Source organism: Pleurodeles waltl, chromosome 4_1 (genome assembly GCF_031143425.1).
Source record: "Pleurodeles waltl isolate 20211129_DDA chromosome 4_1, aPleWal1.hap1.20221129, whole genome shotgun sequence".
NCBI classification, from domain to species: domain Eukaryota; kingdom Metazoa; phylum Chordata; class Amphibia; order Caudata; family Salamandridae; genus Pleurodeles; species Pleurodeles waltl.
In genome coordinates, this window is record NC_090442.1 from 477,396,656 (window position 1) to 477,423,779 (window position 27,124).

General features: G+C 44.4%; 1 protein-coding gene across 1 annotated transcript in view; it reads right to left on the reverse strand.

Moving 5' to 3' along the window:
• Positions 1-1,285: 1,285 nt before the first annotated feature.
• Positions 1,286-27,124, reverse strand: part of ACSS3 (acyl-CoA synthetase short chain family member 3) — a 951,593-nt gene continuing 925,754 nt past the window's right edge. The window contains exons 15-16 of the mRNA XM_069228767.1: positions 7,875-8,050; positions 1,286-1,414 (exon numbers count right to left, since the gene is read on the reverse strand). Of these exons, the coding sequence (XP_069084868.1) occupies positions 1,346-1,414; positions 7,875-8,050 (245 nt within the window). The 3' untranslated portion in view covers positions 1,286-1,345. The remainder of the gene's footprint in view (positions 1,415-7,874; positions 8,051-27,124) is intronic.

The window sequence follows — 27,124 nt, forward strand, 5'->3', positions numbered from 1 at the left end:
GATAGAAGCATAAAAGCTGCGTAATTGAGTCTTTTAAGAGAACAAGAATAATAGGGTTTGGGTGGGGCAATAAGCAACACTGTGCACCTAGAAACCAGTGCTCACTGCCAGGGCCAGGACCTTTGTGCAGTTTAGAGCCCCTCAACCCATGGATTTGTGCCTACAGCCTTTACTCTGTATTACATGGACCCTGGTCCTGTACAATGAATACAACAATTGTTTATCATTGAATTCACAGAACATACACAGCATTGGTTTTAATAAAGTGTTCATTTGGCAAGTGGGAGTTTAGACAGATGGTACTTTGTACTGAGGAGACCTGTTAATCCTGCTTAAAGGGTTGAAATACTAACAATGTACCTGGGGTTGTTCTGACTTGCATTACCCTGAACCTCATGACTTATGGATGAATTCTACCATTGTACAATGTCATAACCTAAGGACCTTTCTTTGGACACATTTAAACATTTTGGTTGTAATCCATGTTATGGTATGTGTATTTTCATAGTGCACAGTTCACACGTGAAGGTATCCTGGAGCTGAAGCAGGAGCTGGATGGGTGAGCTGAAGAACCAGGTATCCAGTTTCTTGTGGAATTTAAGAACTGAGAAGGCAGTTCTGATGGACAGGGACAGGTCATTACAGGCTTTAGGATGAGGCAGGAGAAGGTGCAACCAACGGATCTAGTTCTGTGTATGCGAGGGGGCAGGGGAGTGAGAGTAGGAGAACAGCTGAGGGTAGGTGTCCAGTAGGTTTGTATAAGCTTATGTGGTTGTTGTTGTAGGTGGGGCCAGTGTTGTTTTTCACCTGCCTGCTCTGAGCTAGTGGGGCAATGCCCCGCTGCCATTGCGGAGAAACTGCAGTGGTATATTATTGGAACAGGCTTGTGGCTGGCCTAGCTGAACTTGCAGGATACAGTAGTAACTAGGAGGGGAGATTTGGTCTTAGGAAGGAAATCCTTGTTTCATGGGTTACAACAAACATCTGATAAATACATCTATATCTGCATTTATTTAAAATTACTTTTTATAAGCAGGTGTCTAATATCTGAGGTAAATGTGAAGTACAGGCTCTAGTCTTGCAAAATTGCATTTTGCTTTTAGAGTACCTGTCAAGTCAGAAGGATCAACTGTGACCTCTGGAGACTGATGAATGAAAATAAGTTAGAGTTAGACGTGCCTAAAGTCCAGTTCTACTCAAGAGAAGCCTGGAGAAATTAAAAGTAAATGCAAGGGAAAATGTAGTTGAGCACAAAGCATCCTTTGGAAAAGTTGGATATATGTAGTTGACTTGCAAAAACAGTACTTTATTGTCAAAAGTTGCAGTGTACTACGTGAAAGGCATACTACAATTTCTGCTTCAGCACTTGTTTTAGATCTGTAAAAACATCAGGATCCTCGATGGTTGAGGTGACCTGTAAGGAAACAAGACACGTATTAGTGTACGCAAAAGAGAGGAAACGCCATTCATGGTGGAGATTGACATTAGAGCTCTAGACAAAGATGATACAGATGAGCTGATCCCAGAGCAACAAGGCAAAAGATCACTGCAATACAATTTAAACAACAGCAAACTAATTCCCAACTTTCTTCTCTGGGAAAAATGGTTTTGTTAACTAGCACAAACTCAATCTAGGAGTACATGAGGAAATGTAGGCCAAAAATATCTGATAGTATTTGAATTAATTTTGGGGACCTGAGAACATGTTACTAGTCAAGGCACATAGAAATCTTAAAACTGTCACTACTACTCTAAATTAATGTCTAATGGCCGTGTCCATTCATTTCTTTCAAAATGATATCATAATAGGTAATACTGTTTTAATGTATATAAATATAAAGTATGATAAAATTTACATTTGAAAACAGCTGAACATTCACACATTTTGTGAGATATTTCTAGAATCCATCAAACAAAATGCATTAACTTGGACTCAAACTGTAAGTATACATCATTCAGCCATTCATCTATCAAGTAGCAAATGTTGAAACTCACCTCATGATATGTGTTATTACATGTCAGAGCAGGAAAAGTGCTAGAATATTAGTCACGTTCCTGATGAATCAGAAGAACTTGTTTTAATGCATGCACAGGAATTAATTGATCCATTTATGTAGCAGCAAGTAGAACAACTGCCTAGTGTTACCAGCACCATTCATCACCTCAATGCCCATCTTCTACGGCTCAGTCCTATTGTTTGTTTTTCCCTATATTATCCTAAGAAGCTGCTTTTGGTAAGAGCATTCCTCCCAGGGAGTCATAAAGCAGGCTCACCCCCAACTGATGGCCTTACCTTTAAAGTAAGGCATTTCCCCATTGGTACTTGATTCTGTTGCATTTTCCTCCCTGTCCTGCCTTGGCACCTGCTGTGGTGAAAGGGTATCCATATTTAATCCAGTTGTTCAAAGGGATAGGAGGGGACACAGAGGTTTTAGGATTAGGACATGCCTTGTCATAACAGTGGATAGGACTGGCAGTCTAAACCTCATGTGATTGGCTGTAGTACTGGCTTGGCACTGATTTGCTGTTTGTGAAGTGGCTTTCCATGCCTTCAGACCACAACCTTGTCTGGTTCCAATATGGTGGCAGTTTCACAGGACTTTGGCTGGATTCATTCTGTCATTGCTTTGTAACCAGGGAAGTAGTCTTCAGTACCTAGCTGAGACACTTACACCACTCTGTTATATACTGTACTATTAAGCCAAGAAAGTGTTTCAGTAAGTGGCACCATTGTGACCAATGAAATGTTTCCTTTGAAGCTCTCTTGCACCAACAAGCTGAGCCTGCCTCTTCAGGCATGCCACCAACTGAGAACTTTCAGGCCTTGATCAGGCTGTAATGAATGCATTTCTGTTCGTGAGGATCATCCACCACTCACAAAAGAGAAGATATACGTTTCCCCGGGGCCTGATGCAGACATTTCTGAGGAAGAAAGTCAGCTATGTGGGAGACATCTTCCGGGACTGATAGGGATTGCTGAGCACCTCAAAATAAATGTGGGTTTCCCATGTTCTGCTAGTCTGGAGGACTACTTTCTCCAGTATCAATGAATTGAGTCAGTGTCTCATCCTCTTCACTGCACAGTACACAAAGTCTTGGCAGAGGACTGAACAGAGACTGAGTGGCATGTGTTTCCATGTTTCCTGGCTTGATGTTACCCCTCTGGCTAATTTTCAAAATAAATTTAGATCTGTGGTCAAGACAGACTCTTTGACGGCTGGTAGGCTTTTTAGGGAACTATTATATAAGTTAATGCTTCTTCTCATGACATGGACAAAAGATGGAAGTGACTATCGCCCATACACATTCCGCTTCAAATTTTGCTATCATAGCTAACAATCATGCATCTAGATTGCGGAGTCCATCCTGCATGATTTTGAGGCCTTGCTCAGGGATGCATCAATGGATTGACACAACAAGTTCCTGCGAAATATTTCTTTTGATTGCCGGGGTGCATAGAGTGGCTTCTCCTGGATCTTTTGTAGTATCCAGATGTCATGTCTGGAGGAGGACTGAGAAATCACAGATGCCTCTACTAGGTCATATTCTCCACTAACAGCACTGATTAAAAGGTCAGCTGAATCCTGTGCATAATTTGGGGCAAAGCAAAGGTTTGGGATCTGCTAGCATTGCTGGCCTTATCTCTCTCTCTATTAGTTCAGTTCATTATTCTGCTGTCAAGAGATGTGGCCGGGGAATTCCCAATGCAAACAAGATCCAGTTCCAGTCTGTCTCCAGGCTAGTGGGGCTGTTGGCAGCAAGACTTCTACAACAGCCAGACAACACACTCCAGACTCCTGGGTTCTTCATATTATCACCTCAGGCTATCAGATCAAGTTTAAAAAATATTCCAGAAAACTTATTTCTTCCTACCCCACCAGAGTGAGGTCACTTCATCTTTAGGGCCTTCTTCAGGGGGTGAATGATTTGTTATGGCAGGCATCAATTATCTCTATGCCAGAGGGAGAGATGGGCATAGGCTGCTATTCTATCCTTTGTGACTTAGAACAATTCAGCTGATTTTTAGTCAATCCTAGATTTAAAGAAATTGAATTCCTTTCTACTTTGCCAGAGACCTAAGATAGATATGGTTCAACCAATCTTGCCCTTATCTTTCAGTGGGACTTCCTAGCCTCAGTTGACCTCCGGGATGACTACATCCATGTTCCCATACACCCCGTCTCCCAAAGGTTCTTCCAGTCCATTTTCCTTGGACAGCACTTTACAGGCGTTTGTCCTTCCTTTTGAGCTAGCTTCAGCTGCCAGGCTTAATTTAATCCTTGAGTGAATCGACGCAGCGCCAGTGTTGCGACTGGAAATTCGATGCACAGCCCACTGGATCGACACAAAGCCGAGCCAGAACAACACAGCCAGACTTCCTGAGAGGAATCGACGCAGCGCCTGCCATGCTGCAGAAATTTCCATGCATCGCCCACAAGTTCGACGCAGCCCCTGTGACTTCGTCCTCCACGCCCAGGATTTCGACGCATCGTCCCCGGGGCATCCAAAAACCCTGCAACCCGAAGAGGATCCCAGTCTACGAGCCGGAAATCGACGCAAAGCCTGCCCTGCATGAAAACTCAACGAAGCATCGTCTGTGTGCGGCAGAAAAATCGACGCACACCTCCCCGTTTTCCACGCATGTCATCTTCTGCAGTCCCTTGCGGAGAATTTGAACGCAAACCAGGTACTTTGTGCTTGCAAGAGACACTTGTTGCTTTTTAAAAGATTAAAGACACTTCCTATCCTTTTTACAGTGACATTTTAACTGATACTTATTGAATCTTGATAGTTTTGACCTGCATCTTACCAGATAAATACTACATATTTTTCTAAACACTATGTGGTGTATTTTGTGGTTCTCTACTGTGTTATTGCATGATTTATTGCACAAATACTTCACACATTGCCTTTTAAGTTAAGCCTGACTGCTCAGTGCCAAGCTACTAGAGTGTGGGCACAGGATAATTTGGATTGTGTGTGACTTACCCTGACTAGAGTGAAGGTCCTTGCTTGGACAGGGGGTAGCATGACTGCCAACCAAAGACCCCATTTCTAACAGTTTTCCATCACAGAACCAAATTTTAGGCAGTTCAGTAATCGATTATAGGCTGAATGATTCTAACAGCCTCTACAGGAGATCATCGATAAACCTCGGGAGGATGTTAATGTTATTCAGGATGTAAGTGGAAGGCTAATTATGGGTCTTTAAGCTCATGTATAATAGCATGCCACAACGTATACGGGGTATGAGTGAAGAACAAAGAGGCGGCTGTTCCACAGGTGTTTATGAAAAGATCCCCATCATGTTGAAATAAACTCCCTTTATTTAGGCCATCTCACACAGACTGCCTGTCTTCAACACCCCTTTAAACCTTCTATTATAATTACAACTCTTGGTGCTTAAGCCTGGAACTCACTACTTTCTGAACTACGTTTAGAGGCCTGCCTCTCTATGCTCCTCACAGTGAGACGTTGTAGGAAGTGACTGCCATTTTGGAACACCATCATGACTTTTTGCAATCCCTATTTTATTCGGATAAGTCACCTTCTGGGCGACGTGTTCAGGATCTCCCTGGGATCGCAAGTCATCCAGCTACATTTCCAGAAGCGGCTCCTCCACAAGAGTGCAGGAGCATTGCCCTATTAAAAAATGCCCCCAGAACTGAAAAAATGAAATGGTAATAAAGATAATTTATTACCATTTTATTTTTCAGCATCCTATCCTGAACTGAGTGCCAGGTGGGGGAATTGCTGCTCAGTGGCAGCAGAAGGGAGCTCTTAAAGTGTGCATGTCCCTTTGGAGGGCCGTCTTGCGACAGCCAGTCTGACGTGCACTTTAAACTTCTGTAACTCAGTTGTCTATAGACAGCTGGGTTACAAAAAGTCCAGACCTCAAGCCCTCTTAAGAGCACTGAAGGAGGCTACCCCATCCAAATCTGACACTTCTTTCATGATGTTTAACAGCATGGGAGCAGTGCCAGGATTGTTTAATGCAGTTTCCTGGGTCCCGCATTGGAGCTTGTAGGTGACGAGAGGTGAGGAGGACGGCGTGATGTAAGTGCCATTTTTTAAAATTATTATTGTACCCCCTTCCCCCCACCATAAATACAAGCCTGCCGCCACTGTACATTTGCCTAAGAGTACCTGAAAGGGATTTGCTGACTTTCACAGAACCAGGATATTGATCAGTGAAGGTCTCCTTCATAATGTGTAGCACTTGTACAGTGCCCGCACATTTTATATTGAAGAAGGGACATTGTGACACAAACCCTTGTGCCAAAATGCAGCCCTGCTTTCAAATGACTCGGTGCCATTTAGAAAGGGTCTCGACAGTACCAAAACAATTCAGGCAAAATGTTTGTACTCCAGCCTGTTTCAAACCTAACAGAATATATTTTCCAAAAACTGTCCTAGAATTTAAAAAGCAGAGTAGAGACAGATTAACACAAATATGATTACTTTAGGGTTAATATCTCCTTTATTGTAAGAAGATTGAGCCTTAGTTGAAAAAAGGCAAAGATCCCACTTGAGTGCAATCAGAAATATAGGTAAAAAAGAAAGAAATAGCATCATAGCCAAAAAGCACAGCACTAGCGGATTAACAGATTTAAGAAATATTAGGGGCATATTTTGCGTCACATTTGCACCACGCAACATAAAACATGGTGCATGCATGACACAAACCTGTATGTCAGATTTTTGACACCATGCAAAGCCACTTTGCTTGGCTCTGAGTGGTTTCAAAAATCTGGAGTAACGCAGGGCAAATCACTGTGTTGCATTACCCTATCCTGAGAAGGTGTTTCATGGGAGTTGTGTAGGTGTTCCCATGGATTTTGACACATCAATAGATTTACAAGAACTTGTATACCTGCGGATGCGCCAAAATCTTACACCTTCCCAGGGGAGCCATAACAAGGAGAAATATCTCTATTTCTCCTCCTTTCTGCCCTTTTCTACACATGTTCTGCAGCACACCTTGAAAGAGGAATATGCCTCCCAGGATTGTTTTGTGTAGTGAGGTGCCCCTTCCTGTACAAAAACAACCCTGCACGCAACACAGGTACCCTTGCACCATGGTGAACTCCAGTGATTACTTTTAACTGTAGAAAAAGAGTATTTGAGGTAAATACGCTAAATTCAAGTCCTTTGAAATAGAATTCCACAAAAAAAAGAAAACAAGTTTTAATTAAATGCTGCATTTTTGGTGGAATATAATTAGGTAGAATATTCTGTTTTTGTTGAAAGACTCTGTAATGAGAAGCATGAAATGAAAGTTGTTTTTGTTAATTTGTAACCATTATCATATACTACATTCAAGTTAATTTGAGTAATATCTATTAATCATCAAGTTATTTCAATAGGATTTGTGAATAATATTTTGCAATCCATGCTGCTTAGCCTACACGACTAGCAACTAAACATGTCTATCTGTTTGTTCATTTATTTATTATCTGCAATGACCAGAAAAGGCTGCTGTGCAGAATGAGGTGCCATGGTGCAAGGGTGCCTCTATTGGAGCTAGGCTGCCAAAGGGCACCAGCGCATTGGAAAGGACAGGAATGCGCTGTATTTCGATAAATACGGCACATTCCTTCCCTTTCCCTGTCATGCAGTGCAATGCAGTGCAGCAAGGGGGCTTGATGCGCTGCACTGTGTGACTTGACCTTAAATATGGCCCTAAGTGTCTAGCAAGTCTGTGTCTATAAGCTGATTTATCAATAAAGTGGTTATTGTGATCAGTATTATCATCAGTACATTATCAGTGCCAATACAGAGCATTCTTTTCATCACATGGAACAAAGAGTAATCGTTATCACACATTTCAAAGCGTAGGTTGTGTCCCTCTTGCGGGTGGTACCATAGCTTACCGTATAAGGTTTACCGTTCACAAGGGCACCGAGAGTGGACCGGGGTATTTTGCCAGAACGGGTTTTTGGTAACTGCTTCACGAACACTGCTTTTCTGAATGCTGCCACCGGACCAATATGTTCTCTGACAAGTGTAACAATTTCTTCAACGAGTGCTTCTTCTCCTTTACGCACACCTGTGAATATAGTCAGTGTATTATGTGTTTTCAAATACTCAATAATGATCGATAAAATTAGTACATAGTATGGCGTGCTAACAAAGAAGTAAATGAAGTAACATTCATTTTCATTATTACTTTCTTCGAAAATGGTGGAATCGTATGAAGCAAGATAGTGAAGGGTAGAAGAAACAGTCTGAGGTAATCAATCAGTTTTGAGATAGAAAAGTCCCTTGTATGGTAGTAGATGTGAACCCCTGCCCTGAGTGCCCAAACTGCTGTGATATCTGGATCATAGTAAAAATGCCTGGCCGTGAGCAAACACAGATCATGCACGTATGCAACGACCTAGGCCTTTGTCACAGATTGCACTCTTTGAAGACCATGGGGTGCACACCACGTGCTACCCTCATAGTGGAGCTCATACTGGAGCTGAGTACCATGATCCTAATGGTAGTAGCGTGTAGTTTTTACATTGAGTGATCAAATACTATGGCCATGCATTCTCATCTGTGTAATGGGAGTAGAACCCATTGGATCACTCAGACATTCTGCTCAGTTCAACTTTGGCCTACATCAGGGTAGATATGAGCACAGCACATGCACGTGCACCACTATGATGTGTTTGTGAGCCTGTAAGAGCTATAGCACATGAAAACAGCATGTGCCAGCACATGGAGGGCTACTTGCATGTTTGCGACCAGCGCGTAGGATGTATAGGTGCCTGTGAGGGCTACAAGGCATGAGGGCCTGTGGTGTTCCTGTCATTTGATTCTAGAAGAGGTCACTGGTTAAAGGAGCACGCACTAATCTCAGAAAGAAAATGGAGCTGATGACCCTGTCATAAAGAATAGGGCCGGAGCCCTTTCTAACCTTTTGATACACATATCCCAGAGACTGGCATCTGGGTAAGGCCTGCTAGTCACTCTCATGGCCTGAGTTTGGGGCTATCAAGTATGAAGACACTCCTGCTATGATAGGTGGTTCTCCGGAGAAAGAGCACAGTAGGGGAATAGGCACTTCAAAGTGGGCAACGCTGTGAACACAAACTTCAAAAACAGAGACAATAAATATCATTTGTGTCTGGAAATGGATTACAATTAGGGAAGCTTGAGACTCCCAAATTGTCAATCAGAAGCCGTACATCAGCGTAGGAAGCTCAGTACGAACTCTGATGGTTGTGATCACGGCCAGAGATTGAGGGACTCCCAGTCTTGCATGCTCGGTGAGGGGACGTCACCCAGGAGAATCCAAAACGCTCACCTGGAGCCTGTGAGCACCAGCTTCTGTCTGACCACACACTAGAGGACCCTGTGAGGAGAAGATTGCCTGGAGGGATTAAGTTCCAGTGTGGATCCTGCCGAGTGGATCCCAGGAGGTAAGTTTGAGATTCTGAACCACTGGGACCACTACACCGATGAGGCTGTCCACCTACGTGCATGGAGCACCATATGCGACGGAGGGGCTGAAATGAATCTTAAGGGATGTCACCCTGATGTAGTGCGGTGGTAAAGATAGGGTCATCGCCCTGTGCAGTCTTGTTACCCAAAAGGGATGCAGCTTTAATAGCATGGCTCAAAACCTTATATGCCTGGTGGAGGCTGCAGTGAATTATGAGGGCCGTCATCCTGGAGCAGCACTATGATAAAGGTAAGGCAGTTGCCCTGTGCAGTGCCGTGTCCTGAAGACAGAATCTTAAGTACGAGGAGCGCAACCACAGTGTGCCAGATGGGGGCTACAGAAGAAGCCAAGTTCTGTTTTCTGTGAGCAGTGTCCAATTGTGAACTCGGAGTTACGATTTTATCTTGGGAGTAGCAATCCTGGGTCTGCCATCAGAGACAGACAGTACTTACAGCAACAACTGAGGAGCGACATGGAAATCCAGACCACATGCAGGCTGTGACAAGACTATTGTTCATTGCTGTGTACAGCGTGTTTATATAAATACTCCTCTTTATAAAAGCGATCATTTGGCTCGACATTCATTTATTGAGATTGCTAAATATATATTGAGTGTGAGCCTGTGTTCGACCTATACCTACTTTCTCCCTGAGAAGTCTTGGACTGTTCGACTCTCAGCCACCACTGAGAGCCGAGTGCAGAAGTGGTGCTTGGCCAAGTTACTTTGAGCCCATAGTAAGTAGGGCCTTGGGACATCAATAAGTAAAAGGCCTCAACAAACAGAGTGGGGCCTAGTAGCTCGGCTTGCCCCGAGGCCCTCTGAATGGGGTTCTGATAGTCCGCAAAGGGCAGTGTATTGATCTTTTATGGAAAGCGTCTGAATATCAGTAGGTACTAAATGCCACTAAGAATGGTTTAGAGGCTTCTCTGACGATGGATACAGTTAAAGTACTGCTTGATTTTGGCACGCTTGTTGCCCCTTCTGCTTGCTGTTAAAATTGCAGGACTCGAGGCCAAGGGTGTTTATTGCAAGAATGAAGTGCCAGATGTCAATTCATTTTGACACAGAGAACAACTATAGGGATGTGCATTCAATAAGCCACTCCATCTTGTATCCTTTGCCTGAAGCGGATGAATGAGAGAGAAATGTCCACACAACTTCCGGACTACTGTGTGTCCTGAAACGTCTCCCATACATTTTCCCCATATCTGGTTATTTTGAAATGCTAAAACATAATTTTAATCAAGAAAGAAAATATGCACAGCACATAAATGTGTTCACCATGCTATAAAAATGGAGGTCTTCATTCTTTTCTCCTGAATTGTGTGGGTTTAGCCATTCTCTCAGATTGAAGAACAGTTTGCTTCATGGAATATATCTGATCCTGCCCTCGTTAACTTGCTAATATTTATGAATAATGTAATCTGAGCCACTGTCATATGTTAGAGAACAAGTTAGTTACTTTGGGTAATGTTCTTCCGGGTGGATACTGCAGAATCCTTCCCTTCCTAGTGCAGATAGGTGGCATCCTGCTGTTCTGTGTCAACTCTGTCCTGCCCCAGAAGTGACATCAGAGTCACATTTATTCACTACCCATGCACTTTGGTGTCAATTTCTTTCTGGACGTTTATCTGTGTAGCTAATCAGATTTACAGTGTGCAGATCTCTAAACTAAAAAAAAAAAAAATGGAGAAAAGGGTCCATTCTACAGAACAAGGAGGTGGGGGGGGGGGTGGTATGTGTCAGTGAGGAATCTGTGGATAGTTTATCCACCAGAAAGAGCGTTAGAGAAGGAAAGCAACTTATTCTTCTTATGGATATGTCTAACCTCGAAATCCTCACCTTATCAATAGATACCAAAGAAGTGCCTCCCAAGGAGGTGGCTATGTGGAATGGCTCAACACAAATAATTAGACAAACTCGACCAGACAGACAGTCCCTCCCCAAGGACCTCACTTTGTGAATGTGTCAACTGATGCCCATGTTGCATCCTGTCAGATGTCCAAGACAGACATTCCCGTGCCAACACAGTGGAAGATGGCCTTGGTGGAACGGGTCCACAAACATTCTTGGGGCTCCTACTTAGCCAGTATGTAACACATTTTGATACAGAGGACTACCTAACTGTTTTACCCTTCTTTGCTCCTACAAACCCCACAAACAGCTAATCATCCGCTCACTGGGGATCCAAACAATGGAGTCTTTCTTCTTTTTTTATGGATGAGGTGGAGCAAAGAATGCTTGAAAGGGGATGGATTGTCTGACGTGCAAAGGCATCCCAACATTGGGAAGGAATGCCACTCTAGTCTGTAGCACCAGTTTGTCTGAAAAACGGGTGGTGTCTGGTTGCTGAACAGACAGCACTTCGAGCTTACAGAATTGACAAGCTGATGTTATTGCTATGAGAAAGACTGTCTTTAGAGTCAGAAGATGCAGAGGACATTGTTACTTTGGTTTGAATCTGGTACACAACAAATAAGTGAAAACCAGGTTAAGGTCCTACTGTGGCATCAAATATTGTGTGGCTGGATATAACAGGGTTAACTCTTTCAGGAAATACATCTCAACAGGTGATTTGAACTACAGAGGCTGATCTGGTAAATGCAAAAAGACAGACAAGGTCAACACCTAACCCTTAGCAGTAGCAGGAGCAAGTCCTTGTTGGGCTAAAGATAATACAAAAAAGCCACACATTCAATAATTTGTCATGTAACGGTTCTATCTGACAAGAATACCAAACCACCAACTGCTACCTGCATCCAGCATAGTTGTTTTTTGAGGATGGGCGCCTTGCTGGCAAGATAACAACTATTACCTCGTGATGGAGGATGAAACTCAGTCAGCTGTCACCGGTCAGTCTCCACACATGGAGGTGTAGATTGCACAGTCTTGGTTGGAAAAACATGCCCTGCTGTTGTGACAGCAGATCCTCCTGAAGCAAGCCCAATCAGGGGACAGATGCTTATTCCCAGAAGTTCCAGTTACAACAATCTCCTTGCCAAATCCAAAGCCACTAGGATGACTTGGGCCCAGCTGTTCTTCTTCAGAACTGTGGACAGGAGATGCAGAGACAGAAGGCATGCATGAGTTCCAAACTCTGCTTTAGGTGCAAGGCATCTCCAAGGGAAAATCACCTTGGGAACTCTATGTAAAAAAGCTTGGCCATCCTATGTTCCCACTTGTGGTGAAGAGATTCCATCCTTCTGCAGCACCAGGAAATAACTGGAATAGCATCCAGTCCCTGTTTCAGATGCAGGGACCCTCTGTATGGCTTCCTTGGCCCAAATAACCTGTGCTGGAGGATGGACAAATGGTCCCTCGAAAAAATATTTATAGCTTGAGGTTTATGTGGTGGATCTGTGGCAACACACCCACTGATCTGATGCTCTACTACCTCTGGAGGAAGTGTTGTATCCTACCACCAAATGGGTGGATGCTTGCCAAAGGAGGCAAGTTAGTGGCTTTTTGTCTGTGGCGTGATGGGTGGGTGATTGGTCAGTGAGCTGTCCCTCAATATCTGGACGCTGTCTGTTTCATACCAGACCCCACCCGTAAAAGGCTAAGGGGGGTGGATTCTGCTGTTGTCATGGTCCTGCCAAAACCTCAAAAGGGCCAAAACTGTTGTGGAAACTGCCACATGGGTGCAGAGAAGCTGAAAGAGCCTGCTGGTTGCCCTGCCTTCCTGAAGCTCTCCTACACAGAGTCTGATTGTCATAAAAAAATTAGCCCTGTGAAATGGCGTTTCCATCAGGGGCACCTTAACATCACCTGAAATACATGCCTGTAGATCTCATCCAGCAGAACGACTAAGGGCCAAGATAGGACCAACCGTCCTCCTGAAGCAGTCAGTAATGTTCAGCCCCAACGGTTGACTTAATTCAATGCATATTGCCAATTATAGATATTTTCCACCAGGATCACTCTTTATTCTAGCACGACAGTTAGCAAGATCTCACCAACCACGTTCCACAATGTGTGTGAATAGCGTTCCACAAGACAGGTGGCATGGACAGACCTTAAGGCCAAACTGGCAAAGAGAAACATACATTTCCAAAAGCCTCAATGTGTTTGGGCTCCCTTTCCGGAAGCATAGTGGGGAATGAGTTTGGGCTCAGTCTGCTGATGGATGCCTGGACCACTAAACATATCAGTGTAGGATGTTGCAAAAGAAAGGTCAGATCTCCCGACACGGGCCAATGTCGGATGGCCACTTGCCTATTTACCGGCAGGCAAGAACAGGGTATCACTTTGTGCTTCACTGAAGGGCAAGACCAGTTCTGTGGAAGGATGCCCGTGCTGCAGTACTTTCGTGAGCACATGAATTTTTGCTTCAAAAGAGGGTAACTGGAGGTTGTGAACTTCTGCAGTGCAATGAATAACTACTGCGAAGGACGCTGATTCTACACTAGACGGATGGGGGGATTCAACCTATTGTCTGGGGAGGTATCCAGTCCACTGGCTTCTTGTAGGGCCCTATAAAAATTATTGTCAACATTCATCATTCCTCATCTGCGTAATGATCTAGATCAGATGTTCCCAACCTGTGGTCCGGGAAACCCTGGGGGTCCTCAAAGCCTACTCAGGGGGGTCCATGACTGCCTACAAAATTAACAGAGTAATAAAGCCTAGATAAATAAAGTGGCTAAATGTACAGTTGGAAATGTAAAAAGGTACTGCAAATAGCAAGAAACTTGAAATTAGAGGTTAAAAATAAATTAATATCCTCAGATTGATTTGTGGGAGCAGTGCAGGTGCATCCAATAGAATATAGTATGGACAATGTATGGCTTTGATTGAATTTAAAAAAGCTTCAGCCTTCCTATTATATATTTTTTTTAATTGTATTTGTTTGCAAATGAAATAACGTGTTATCATTTGTGTATGATGGAATGCTTGTATTCTGTATTTTGTGTGTATTGTTTTGCAGTTCAAACCATCAACAATGCTTAGATCAGAGTTCCCGGCTTCCAGTAATGACTCAGTGGGGTCCCCAGATTCCAAAAGTGATTCAGTGGGGCCCCCGGGTTCCAGTAACGATAAAGTGGGAGTCCACAGAAGTCAAAAGGCTGGGAAACACTGATCTAACCCATGTTGGTTATGTTCTGGGTCTGAGTCAAAGAAGTTGTGAATTGAATGTCTGTTTTGAGGCAATGGCAGAGTTCTGCCCAAATTTTAAAAAAGAAGCTTGTACTGGTTGAGGCAAAACTGGAAGAAGACATAGGTTTGGCCGGGGTCGAGTTACAAGTGTATACAAGGGGGTATGTAACTCTGGCGCGGGCTGTGGAGATCACTGTGCTGCCCCGTAGTGCCTGGATGTGTGTGGTGCGGCCTGGACTATTTAGACTGTGTTGTGAGGAAGCCCAGAAGGATGTTGTGAGTATTCCCAGAAGTTCTAGCACCAAGACTCAGTGCAAAGAGACAGTTGAGTCATGGTACCGAACAAGACTGTTGGTGAGGCTACCGGAAGTGCCATTGGAGTATGGTGGGAGACATGGCGCTTCCCCAGGGCATAGAGTGGAATGGCTGTGTCATCCTCGGCTGGGCCTCACAGGTTTTTTGCTGCATTTAGCTGCTGGACATCCATGGAGGGGTGCCAAGGCCTGAGTGCTTCTGTCCATTGAGTGGAGGAAGACCCAAACCGACAAGGCAGTGATGATTTGACTGGTGTTGCATGGCCACTTTGCAGCACATGGCCGGGCCCTGATTTATTTGGTGCAGGTTAGTTGTTGTGGCCTCCGCCAGATACTCAACACTCGAAGTTTTTAGCAGTTGACAATAAGACATGTTTTCCCAACAAGAACATATGAGTTCACAATAGTGAGGATATGCAGCTATGGTGGTACCTTGTCTAGTCGTTGTGGCTCATTTTACTAGGAAGTGTGTGCTGGCCCTGGGCCTGAATGGGGTGAATGCAACGTACTAGGGTGCTCAAATTAGAAATGGCAATATTACCCTCCATGTGCATAAGGATGGTGGCTCACAGATAAACAAATGGCATTGTGGTGTTGATGATTGTATAGGTTTATACCAGTTGTGGCAGTATCTGAAGTTTCCTCGCAGGCATTACAATGTCCATCCTTTGCTGTCTCATCGATCATGGGTAAAAGTGATCACAAACAATCAAAACTTAGTTTTGGTGCTGGAAGGTCTACTAGGTCTGTGGATCATGAACAAATACCAAACAGTTGTGAGTTACATGGCCTGTGTGCTGCTGTGTCTGAAACAGAAGTAAAACCCTATTGCTTGAAATGCAGGAAATGTACAGACAATAGACAACAAAACTTTCAGTTTAACCTTACTGAAGAACCTAATGAAAACTAGAGTGGATAAATATCTAGAAGGACTTGAGTTAGCAGAGGGGCTCAGAAGCAGAGGACTCAACAAACTGTGAATGAGAAACTACTTAACATGGAAAAGGTGCTGGCTCTCATTATGGGCAGGTTTGAGGATTTAGAAGCCAGATCCCAATCCAATAACTTGAGAATTATTGGGATCATGGAATCCATTAATAATGGGAAATTGGAGGACTATGTGGAAAAGATGCTTCTGACTGTATTTTGAGCAGGTAATTTTTCCTGCCTTTTGATTGTAGAAAGAGGACACAAGTGCTCCCAAGCTTTTGTCTGGTGCTCCAGCTTGACTTTTTATTGCCTGGCTGCTTAATTTGTGGGATTAAGATGCAGCCCCCTGAATGGCGAGGAAAAAGGGCTCCTTGGTGCACAAAGGTGAAACAGTTGCCCATAACCCTGACTTTACTATCATGGTGCAGGAAGCAGGCAGGGCATTCGAACCAATAAAAAAAAAGAGGCTGTAATAACTGGGGATGTGTTATTCCATGCTCGATCCAGCACACCTTTGTAGGAGGCTGGCTCTCTATATAGGGTACAAGAAACGATGTACATTGTGCAGAGAGTCTGTGCAACCCCACCTTGGTGTGCAGAGGTTATAAATAGACTGCCTAATGCTCTATTTTTGTGGTAGTCTGGGTGAGCATTCAGGCTTATCTTGGAGATGTGCTAAGCATTTGTTGTACGCACAGTATCCATAAATGTGGATACAAAATCGGAAGAATAACTCAAGACCAATTTACAAAAATACATCAGATTTTTATAACATTTTTAAGAACAAGATCATCAAAATCAGCTAAGTACTTTGTAAAAAAAAAATGATTTTACAATGTTAAAAAAATGTTCTGTTTTTGTGCGTGATTACGCACTACAGGAATCAATGGGGAAAAACTTTAAAACTATATATAAAATCAGGCAATGTTCCCACAAGTGTCACCTTTAGATTTTAGGTTGAGGTCATCGAGATGTCCTGTGGGCCAGCTGGAGAAGTTCAGGCGGTTCCCGGGTTTGGGGGAGCAGTGGCTAAAAGTCTTGGAGCTGGTGCACAATGGAGAAAGAGACCACTTGGAAACACCCTGCACAGATGGACTTAACAGTAAGTCTTGAAGGTCCCCTTGGAGTACAGGGGCCAGGGAGGACGGGTGCAGCGTGGATTGGTCAGCCAGGAGTTGTGCATCTTAGGGTCCTTGGAGCTAGGAGCAGGTCACTTGGAGGGTGGATTTCAGGTCAGATGGGCCACTCTGGGGGATGGTTCTTGGGTGTACTGGAGTCTCTCGACTGGTACTTGCTTTTGGGCTTTTGAGAGACTGGAGTGGACGTTCCTTCTGTGTGTCCGATGTTGGGGGTTCAGTACCCTGGGTATTGGTACTTCTTGGGCCCCGAAAGGCACAGTGCTACCAAACTTGGTAGGTTTTGTCTTTCTGGTCCGTTGGGTGAATTTTGTTCAGGCTGCAGCGTCCAGTTCAATGGTCAGTAGCCAGTCAGAAAACTAGACTTCACTGGTTTCTTGGGTGCAGGGAGGGATGCCTTCACTTAGAGCAGTGGTCTTCAAACTTTTTAATGCCGCGCCCCCCCCCCCCCCCAGTTGAAAAATAAAAATCTTTGGGCCCCCCATTAATTTTCACAATTATTTTAGGAAGATGGCAATGTTTAAATATGTTTAAACCTATTTAAACATTGCAGTTAAGTACTGTTACCTTTTTAAAACTGCAATAACATGATTCTGCTTAAAACAAAGGCATGTTATCTGTATAATATTCATTTTGGCCAGAGTTTGGCGCCCCCCCGGGATCACTTGAGGGCCCCCTAGGGGGGCCCGCCCCCAAGTTTGAAGACCTCTGCCTTAGAGGGATGTTCTTGGTTATTTTATGAAGGCTGGAGGTCCTCTGGGGTTTCTTAGAGCCCTTCCGTGTCCAGATGACCCCCCTCAGTGGAGACTGTTGAGTACTGGGTGCAACAGGCAGGGTTTGGTGCCTTTTTCTTCTTGCAGCAGGGCTTCGGTTCTCTTGCACTGGGTCGTCTTTGTTGCTGTCTTTCTTGTGTCTGTCGAATCTGATCTGTAGGTCTAGGGATGCCCACTAAATACAATATTTAGGGGGGTAGTGGAGTACCTGGTAGTGGCCAATGGGCCACCTACCTTAGGGTGGCTACTCCCACTAAGTGACCACTTCTTGTTGAAAGGGGTCACATCCCTAACCCTGATAGGCTATTTTCCTGCCATCCAAGTTGCCAAAATAAATGAAATGCAGAAAATTAAATGGAGTGGTCACCTCGCCTGCGACACCTGCGGGGTGGTGCAGGCTGGGGACTGCTACTCCTCCTAGTTTTCCCACCAGTTTTCCCACCAAAAGTGGGGAAAAAACTATTGGACAGTCGCCTGCTGCTAGCTGCAGAGGTAGAGGTCGGGTTTCAAAGGTGGTAAAGCCTTTGAAGCTGACCACTGATGCAGAGTGCCTGCCTGGGGAAGGAGGTGCAACACCTCCACTGAGGAAAGACTTTGTGTTCTGGCTCCTGAGAGCAAAAGGCTCTCACCCCAGGAGTCCAGACTTGTGTCTGGTGGTGGCAAGCTGGTTAGGACCAGTCAGCAACCATGCTAGGGCTGTTAGGTTTTTCAGGGGGCAGCTCTATGTTGACTTCTGAGTACATTTTAGGCTAAATCCCACACTGGCCCCAGTGCAGGTTTATCATTCTGAGTTGTTTGAAACCAAAAAACACAGGGTTCAGGGAGGCCATCACGTAGCTGGGGAACTCTTAGCGACCAGTGCCCAACACACGCATTTGCTATGGCTTCCCTTTACACTTACTATGTTTTAAGGGTTTGCAAAGACACAGCAGGGGCATATTTGCTCATGCACCCATAGGCCCTCACATGCATTATAGTGCACCCTGCCTTGAGGCTGCAAGGCCTGCCAGAAGGGTGACTTACAGTGTTGGTGGACATGGCACTCTGGTTGAGTGCTATGTCAATTTTGCAACTTTTAGATTCACCTTGTCATGCACTTGCAATGGCAATCTGCATGAGGCTGATTTGGGACCTCTCAGAGTGGCACAATTGGTGCTGCAGCTCTGGGGGGTGGGACTCTTCACCACCCATACCCCAAGTACCAGGGGTACCGTTTACTAAGGACTTACAAAGGTGGCTGAAGTGCCAAACACAGTACAATTTTGGGGGAAGAGATCTGGCCCTGGGCACCTAATTAGCAGGGGCCCAGGGCACGCACTTACAGTTTGAAACCACATCATTTTCCAGGCAATACGTGAGGGACTAACCATGCAAAAAGAGGCTCCTCCTCAAAACCTTAATATCACACCGGATGGTAGAGTGCAGATATCCAACACTTCAATGCCGGGAAATGCATTCCTGTCTAGTGAGTAAGCATGAGGGCTTGACTTCAATGCCGGGAAATGCATTCCTGTCTAGTGAGTAAGCACGAGGGCTTGCGGGGGGGGGAGGGGGCATCGCTAGCTCCCTCCTGGATCATAACAAGGACAATGATTAGGACACCACGTCTCTGTTTTTCATACAGACATTCTCATTACTATGTTGTGTATTATTGCTCATGTTAACTTATGTAAATATTCTGGTTTGCCTACTTGTTCGGACTATTAATGTTCTTCCATGAGGGTGTGCTGATATTATAGTAGGTGTAGGAAACTGGTTTACTGGTTAAGGCGGCTGAAAGCCCTACTCAAGCAACAACCACATTCCTTGTCATGAGTAAAAAACAAAAGTCACTAAATTAACCTGGCTTAATCTACTAATAGCTTGGTTCAAAAGCTATTAAAATTAGAGGCACTAAAACATGAAAACACAGCTCATGGAAAATCCAAACCAATTTAGAAAAATGGAGTAAAATTTAATAAAATGACACAAAAACAAATTAAATCCAATTAGTAGAAACAGAATTATGATTTTATTACGTTTTTAGTGAAATCTAGCACCTGAAAGATTAAAGCACCAACAGGTGGTAGCTGGTCACATGAGACAAGGGCAAGGTCAGAAGTTAAGGCTGACCTCAATTCAGCATGGGTCAGATACAGGGGGTGGACTGGACCTGGTATTGGCTCACCTTCCAACTTGAATGTTTGAAGAAAAGTCCAGGAGAAGGTAGAATTTAGCGGGGCACGGGAGGCAGTCTGTGCCCAACGAGGAGTCTTCACTGGGAAGCTGCTGGACAAAGTCTCAGTGAAGCTGCAGAGTGGTTGAAAAACTGGATTTCCAGGCTGAGGCAGTTATTGTCACTGATGGTGAGCCGGCCGCTTTTGAGTCTGGTCAAGATTTTTAACCTTGAACTTAGCCTATTTTTTGGAAGTCAAAAACCACTGGTGGGACAAAGCTGCAGGTTGTAGCCAAACAGGACACCATGAGGCTTGATACAGTTACTAAGAGGTGATGAAACTTCAATCAATCAATCAATGAAATAATTTCTTAAGCGCACTACTCACCCGGTAGGTTCTAAAGGTGCTGGGGGGGGGGGGTTAGTGACCGGTTACTGCTCGAAAAGCCATGTTTTAGGTGCTTTCTGAAGGTTAGTAGATCCTGGGTCTTTCATAGGTTGGTGGGAAGGGAGTTTCAGGTCTTAGCGACGAGGTGGGAGAAGGATCTGCCGTCGGAGGTGGTGTGTTGGATGCAGGGGACTGTGGTGAGGGCGAGGTCTGCGGAGCGGAGCTGGTGAGTTGGTATGTGGAAGTTTACTCGTTCGTTGAGGTAGGCTGGTCCAGTGTCTTGGAGGGCTTTGTGAGCGTTGACGAGGACTTTGAAAATGATCCTTTTGTTCATGGGCAACCAGTGTAGGGATCTGAGGTGGGTGGATATGTGTTCGTGGCGAGGGAGGTTGAGGATGAGTCGTGCGACTGCGTTCTGGATTCGCTGGAGTTTTCTTTGAAATTTGGCTGTGGTCCCAGCGTAGAGGGTGTTGCTGTAGTCTAGTCTGCTGCTGATGAGGGCGTGGATGACTGTTCTTCTTGTTTCTAGGGGTATCCATTTGAAAGTCAGGGCCTTGTGGCAAATTCCGGCGTTGAACAGGCGTGCGCAAAGGGTTTGGTGGCATACAGTGTCAAAAGCTGCAGAGAGGTCTAGAAGGATGAGGGCGACTGTCTCGCCCTTGTCCACTCTGGTCCTGATGTCGTCTTGCAGAATCCAGATTGGGAGGCGTCTAGTATATTCTTTTCTTCAACGAAGCGAGATAGTTGTGCGTTGACTATCTTCTCAGCAACCTTTGCGGCGAAGGGGAGAAAAGAAATGGGTCGGTAGTTTGTGAGGTCTTCCGAGTCTGCTTTGGGTTTTTTGAGAAGTGCGTTGACTTCGGCGTGCTTCCAAATATCTGGGAAGGTTGCAGTGTTGAAGGAACTGTTGATGACGGCACGGAGCTGGGGAGCAATGATTTGGCTGGCCTTGTTGAAAATGTGGTGGGGACACGGTTCTGTTGGGGAGCCTGAGTAGATGGAGTTCATGGTTTTGCTGATTTCTTTGTGATTGGTGGGGGTCCAGGTGTTCAGTCGGTTGGTGCAGCAGGGTGTTGTGGTGTTTGTTGTGTCGGTGGTGGGGGGTGCTGATGATGAGGGTGATGAGAAGCTGTTGTGTATGTCTGCGATTTTGTGGTGGAAGTAGTTGGAGAGAGAGTTGCAGAGGTCTTGGGAGTGTGGAGGGTCGTGGTGCAGGATTTGGGTTTGGTGAGTTCTTTGATGATGGCAAAGAGTTCCTTGCTGTTGTGTGTGTTGTTGTCTATACGTTCTTTGTAGAATGATCGTTTGGTGGTCCGGATGAGTTGGTGGTGTTTGCGCATGGCTTTTTTGAGGGCAGAGAAGTTGCTCATTGAGGGTTCTTGGCGCCAGGCTTTCTCAGTTTTTCGGCATTCTCGTTTGGAAGATTGAAGTTCTGTGGTGAACCAGGGGGCGGTCTTGGTGGTGCGGGTGTTGGTGTTTGTTTTCAATGGGGCAAGGGAGTCTGCGCAGGTTTCTAGCCATCGGTGTGAGGTTGTGGGTGGCGGTGTTGGGGTCGTTGGTGATGGGCGGTGGAGCTTGTGAGAAGTTGGAGAGATCTCTCTGCAGGTAGGGATCGGTCTTTGGTTGGTTATTTTGGAGGTTTGTACTAAAATTGTTTCAAAGTCATAAGTTTTAGGGTTAGCAGGAGCAACATCTCTAACACCACCTCCAGGGATTCGGGACTTTGGGGGGCACCACTTAAGGGGTTAGGAGTCACTCCAGTAGAAGCCAGTTACAGGGTTCAAGGCCTCAGGAGCTTGTTATGTCCCTTTACCTCACACAGGAGGCCAGCCAACTAGCCCTAGGAATCAGTTTAGGTAGTCCTGGGTTCAAGGAGTCCTGGTGGTCCAGTTCTCATTCAAGCGGCAGTCCTCAGGTAGCAGCAGGGCAGTCATCTGGGTGTGAAGACTGTACTTCTGAAGTCTTTCACAGGTCCAGGAGTGCACTGAAGAGGTATTCTGGGGGTTCAATATATATAGCTGGTGCCAGCCTTTGAAGTGGGGTATTCCCTGTATTATCTTCCCTTACCAAGGCTCCAAGAAGTCTGGGGTTACAAAAGGCTGTGGTCAGGGTCCTTGTGTATGCTGGAGGCAAGCCATTTGAAGAATAAGTGGACAGGGATCAACTCCGTCACCAGCCATCCTGTCATGATGCCTCATACTGCTCACATCTAGTCCCTTTTTGTGGGAGGGATACATAAACCCCAACAGCAGAACCATCCTCAGTTCTGCGACCTAGGACGCTGACAGAAGGCACACATGTTTAGGACAAGAAAATGCCAACTTTTTTTAAAGTGTCATTTCCGGAATAGTGACTTACAATCCAACCTAACATTAAGGAGGATTTTAAATTCAAATTCATCTGAGTATAAATATGACATTTCTATCTCTTTCCAATCAAAAGTTAGCACTTAATGAAAGTCTCTGGGAGAGGTCGGCCTTAAAGTTGTGAAAAATAAATTTAGAGGCTTTTCACTAACAGGACATGCAAGACTTAAGAACATATGCCCGACTCTTTAAACACATAAATACAATTCACCCTGCCTTATGGGTCTTTAGGGCCTAACTTCGGGGTGACATATGTATTAAAAAGGAAGCCTTGGGCCTAGCAAAAGGCTTATTTTGCCAGGCTGCAATAGCAGTTTAAAAGTTCCCTACAGGCTGCAGTCTCAGACTTGAGGCATGTTTTGAAGCACTAGTTTAGTGGGTGGCACAATGAGCGCTGCAGGGCAACTAGTAGCATTTGCCTTATAGGCTCTGGATACATGCAGTAACATAAATTAAATGTGTCAATGAGGTGTAAGCCAACTTTACCATGTTTTAGGGTGATGGCAAAAGCACTTTAGCACTGGTTAGCAGTGGTAAAGTGCACAAAGCCCTAATGTCAGCAAAAACCAATTCAGAAAACAGGAGGGGTGACTGTAAAGAATTAAGGGGGACCCTATGGAGATATCCAGGAACAACAGTAGGTGAACCAAGATTGACTGGGGACGATACAACAATGAGCACCCAAGGGTAAAATGTTTTATCAATGTCTCTATGAAAAGTTTGCACCCAATATTTGTGTATAACTATGCCAATATTCGCAACCTTGTCTGATCACTTCCACTTGAGTGGAAGCGTCAGACTGTCACTCCAACCCACATGACATTTAGTTTACTGTTTGTAGGTTTGGTGTGGCTACTAGGGATAATATTGGGGATTGAAAAGGGGGAATTGTTGCAAGGGAGCCGGCTAGTTAACATATCAGTGTGAGTGAGGGGTGGATTGTCTGGTGAATGTTGGTCATACAAATACTCATGGTTACTATTGTTATGATATAGCCGTACACAGTACTCATTCCGCATTGCCAAACTTTATCATTGAAGCATTTTTTGTTTAAATGTTATATGGATCACAAATTGTTTTATGCGATATGTGATCAGAAATAGAGCAATGGTGTGCCTGACATGGAATGTTAGAGGGTTGAATAATCCTTCGAAAATGTGTCACATTTTGGTGTACTTCGACCATCATAAATTTGGAATTGCGCTATTGCATGATACGCACTTAATTAGCTCCTCAGTAGCTAAATTTCAACATGTTGGTGTGGCAGAAATATGCCTACTTCATAAGCTCATGATGTGGCAATATTGATTATGAAAGGAGTGTGTTTCTACCCTATTAATTATATCTCTGATTCCCAGGGAAGGAATTTTATTGTGGAGGGTCTATTAGAGTGTAGACACACCAGTACTATCAATACATATGGGCCTACTGTGAATGTTCCCCATTTTATCCAAAAGGTAATAAATTATTTATAATAAAACCACAATGCGTTATCTGAGGAGGTGACTTCAATTTGGTTCTCAACAGTGTCTATTACAGATCTCAACTCTTGCAGAATCAGACATTGACAGCAGTTCGGAAATTAAACAAGATAATTGCTATGCTATGCATAACGTGAAAGGCATCTGGTGAGATAGGAATTTAAAGTGTTATGAGGGAACATTTGTTTCCAACTTTCATAATTCATAGCCTAGGCTTGACTTCTAGTTGGTCTCTCCTGATGTATGCTCTTGAACTAGGTCAGTATTCCATTTAGTAAGAACTTTATCAAACAACTCACTGGTTCAATAGGAGTTTCAAATTCTAGGAACAAATAGAAAATATGATGGATGGTGGCTGCCTCCTTGGGCTCTATAGGATGAGGTCTTCAGGGAGGTACTTACGAAAGACACTATATAATACTTAATGGGGGCTTTCTGGATAGCCATGGGGTACTGTGAGAGGCCTTTAAGGTGGTAATCACGGGTGCATGTATTACTAAACAGCATGGCATATTGAAAACACTTAGAGCACATATGGCAAGCTGAAGGCTGCTCTCCAAGAGCAGGAAATCAAATATATATACATTCATGCAACTGCCATGTTGACAGAAATCTGTGTCAAGCTCACGGAGTACCGCAATACAGCAGAGAGGTGAATTATATGCAGAAAGATAGGCGAGCAAGAATGTTTGCGAGGGCTAAAGAGCCAGTTCCATCCTGGCCACATTAATCAGGTCTCCCTGTGATTCGATCATCCATCTGTGGTGTATGAGAGCAAAGATACTGGAAGGATTTGTTGGCTTTTATTCCGGCCTACATACCTCTAGCATGGCACAATGTAAGCAACAGTGTAGGTCAACATATAGGTGATAAGGCATCAGTTCGGTTAGATCGTGCCCACCTCTAATTTCTTGAATAGCCATTCATGTTACATGAGTTAATGCTGGCGATACCAAGTCCACCAGTGAGTAAAGCTGCTGAGGGCTGTGTAATCCCGAGTGAATACTATAAGGAATACATGTTGTTAATGATGCCACTGTTGCTGGTGGTATTTGATGAGGCCTGTACTACACGCATATTGTCCCCCTTCCATGCGGGAGGCCATGTTAATTATGTTACTTAAGCCTCATAAGCCTTGGGACAGAAGTGAATCGTGTCAGACTTTTTCCCTAACCAATATTGATACTAAAAGTTTAGCAAAGCTACTTGCTAGCAGACCCCCACTCCCGCTCCCTACAATGGTCTTGCCGGATCAGTCTGGTCAGATCAACGTCTCACAATCTGTGTATAATTTTTGCATTGCTACATCAAGTGAATCTAGTTCTCCATGCTGTGACAGTACTTTTAGATGCAGCTAAAGCCTTCAATTCAGTTGAATTAGAGTAGCTATTCTTGATAATGTGCAAAATGTGTATCCCACAATCCTTCTTGGATTACATTAGTTTTGAACACAGTCCCCACTGCTAGGATTTGCCTGAATGACCAGGTTTCAGACCCCATACATATTACTAGGGGTACTCACCAGGATTGTCCTCTCTCTCCGCTCTTATTTGCACTGGCAATTGAACCTCTAGCATGTAAATTACGGCAACATCACCCAGAGTTCTGTACTTTAGAGAGCAGGGGAATTTTAATGTCAGTATATGAGGATGACATTGTACTCTTTATCAAAGAGCCATGATATTTTTCAGTTTGGAGAGCTCTCTAGACTCAATTAACTGGGACAAGTTCTTAAGGGATCCACTCACCAGGTACACACCAGAGTGCTCACCATAGTTGGTGCTCTTCGGCTTTGAAATAGTTTAATGTTTGGATCAGCAAGGATATAATCTTCATTATCAGGGATAATTACAGGGTTGCCATGACATAGAATGAAGAAAAGGTATGGTGCTGTGTGAAACTCAATGGCAGGTCGCATAACACTCATGAACATGGTAATTGTGCTGAAACTGCTTTATTTGTTTAAATACGTCCCATTCCACTGCAACTGAATCATCATTTCTTACACATGATTCAAAGTCTATTGCTAAGTTTATTGTGGATTAATAAAGCGCCCTAATTAAACAGAAAGTGCTGACTCTTCCGTATGAGCAGGGGAGGATTTTTAGCTCACGTCCTAAACCACAGAAGTTTATTTCTGGTACTATCCACCGCCCTATATGCAGCAGATAGCAACAGAAACAAGTAATATGTATCCTGAGTCACATAGGGCAGTGGATTGTGGGCCTCTCTCCCATAGCAGACAAATGATTGATATCTGGAATGTTCAGTGGCAGCTTGGCATACGTTGCGCCAGGGAGCTCATGTATTCTTAACAGCTTGCTTTAATACAACATCCTAGGATTGCTCTAGCGGAAGAGACTAGGTCAGTACAGCAGTTATGATCTAGGCAGTTGACCACACTGTGCAATATCTTTCCAAAAGGTTGACCTACCGTCTGTCACAAATAGACCTTGACAGACTGGACTTGAGTTGTTTTTCTACTGCAGGCTGAGAGCACCTTGTAGGTGTACATTTCCGAAATTTTCACAACAGCCCTCGACGTTTACTCCACTCACTATAGTGCTTTCATCCACAACCAACAGTCATATGGTGTCCAAGCAATATGTGGTGATTCAGAAGGAGGCACCAGTGGTTGGCTCTGCTTCGAAAAAGAGAACGAGCATGGAATGAGAGGATCAGATAACAGACAGACTGGGGGGATTGTTGTACAAAAATTAGCGCTCTATGAGCAATCACTATAGAATTATACACTTAAAGTATCTCCACAAACCATACTATAAGGCGCTAAGTTTCAAACATAGTGGTTTAATTGCAGATGCTGCAAGGCTCCAGATGCTGGCTTTTTGCACCTTGCATGGCTCTATCCACAGATTTACAGCTATTGGTAAGCAATAATAGCCTCATTATCAGACTAGGAGGGATTCCCCATTCCTTTGGACCCCAAAGTTGCCCTACTGGATCAGGTTAAGGAGGTTCCCCAAAATCTTCGTAAATTCACAGCAACATCTCTCCGCCCTGAAGAGGGAGGTATTGAGACATTGGGGGTG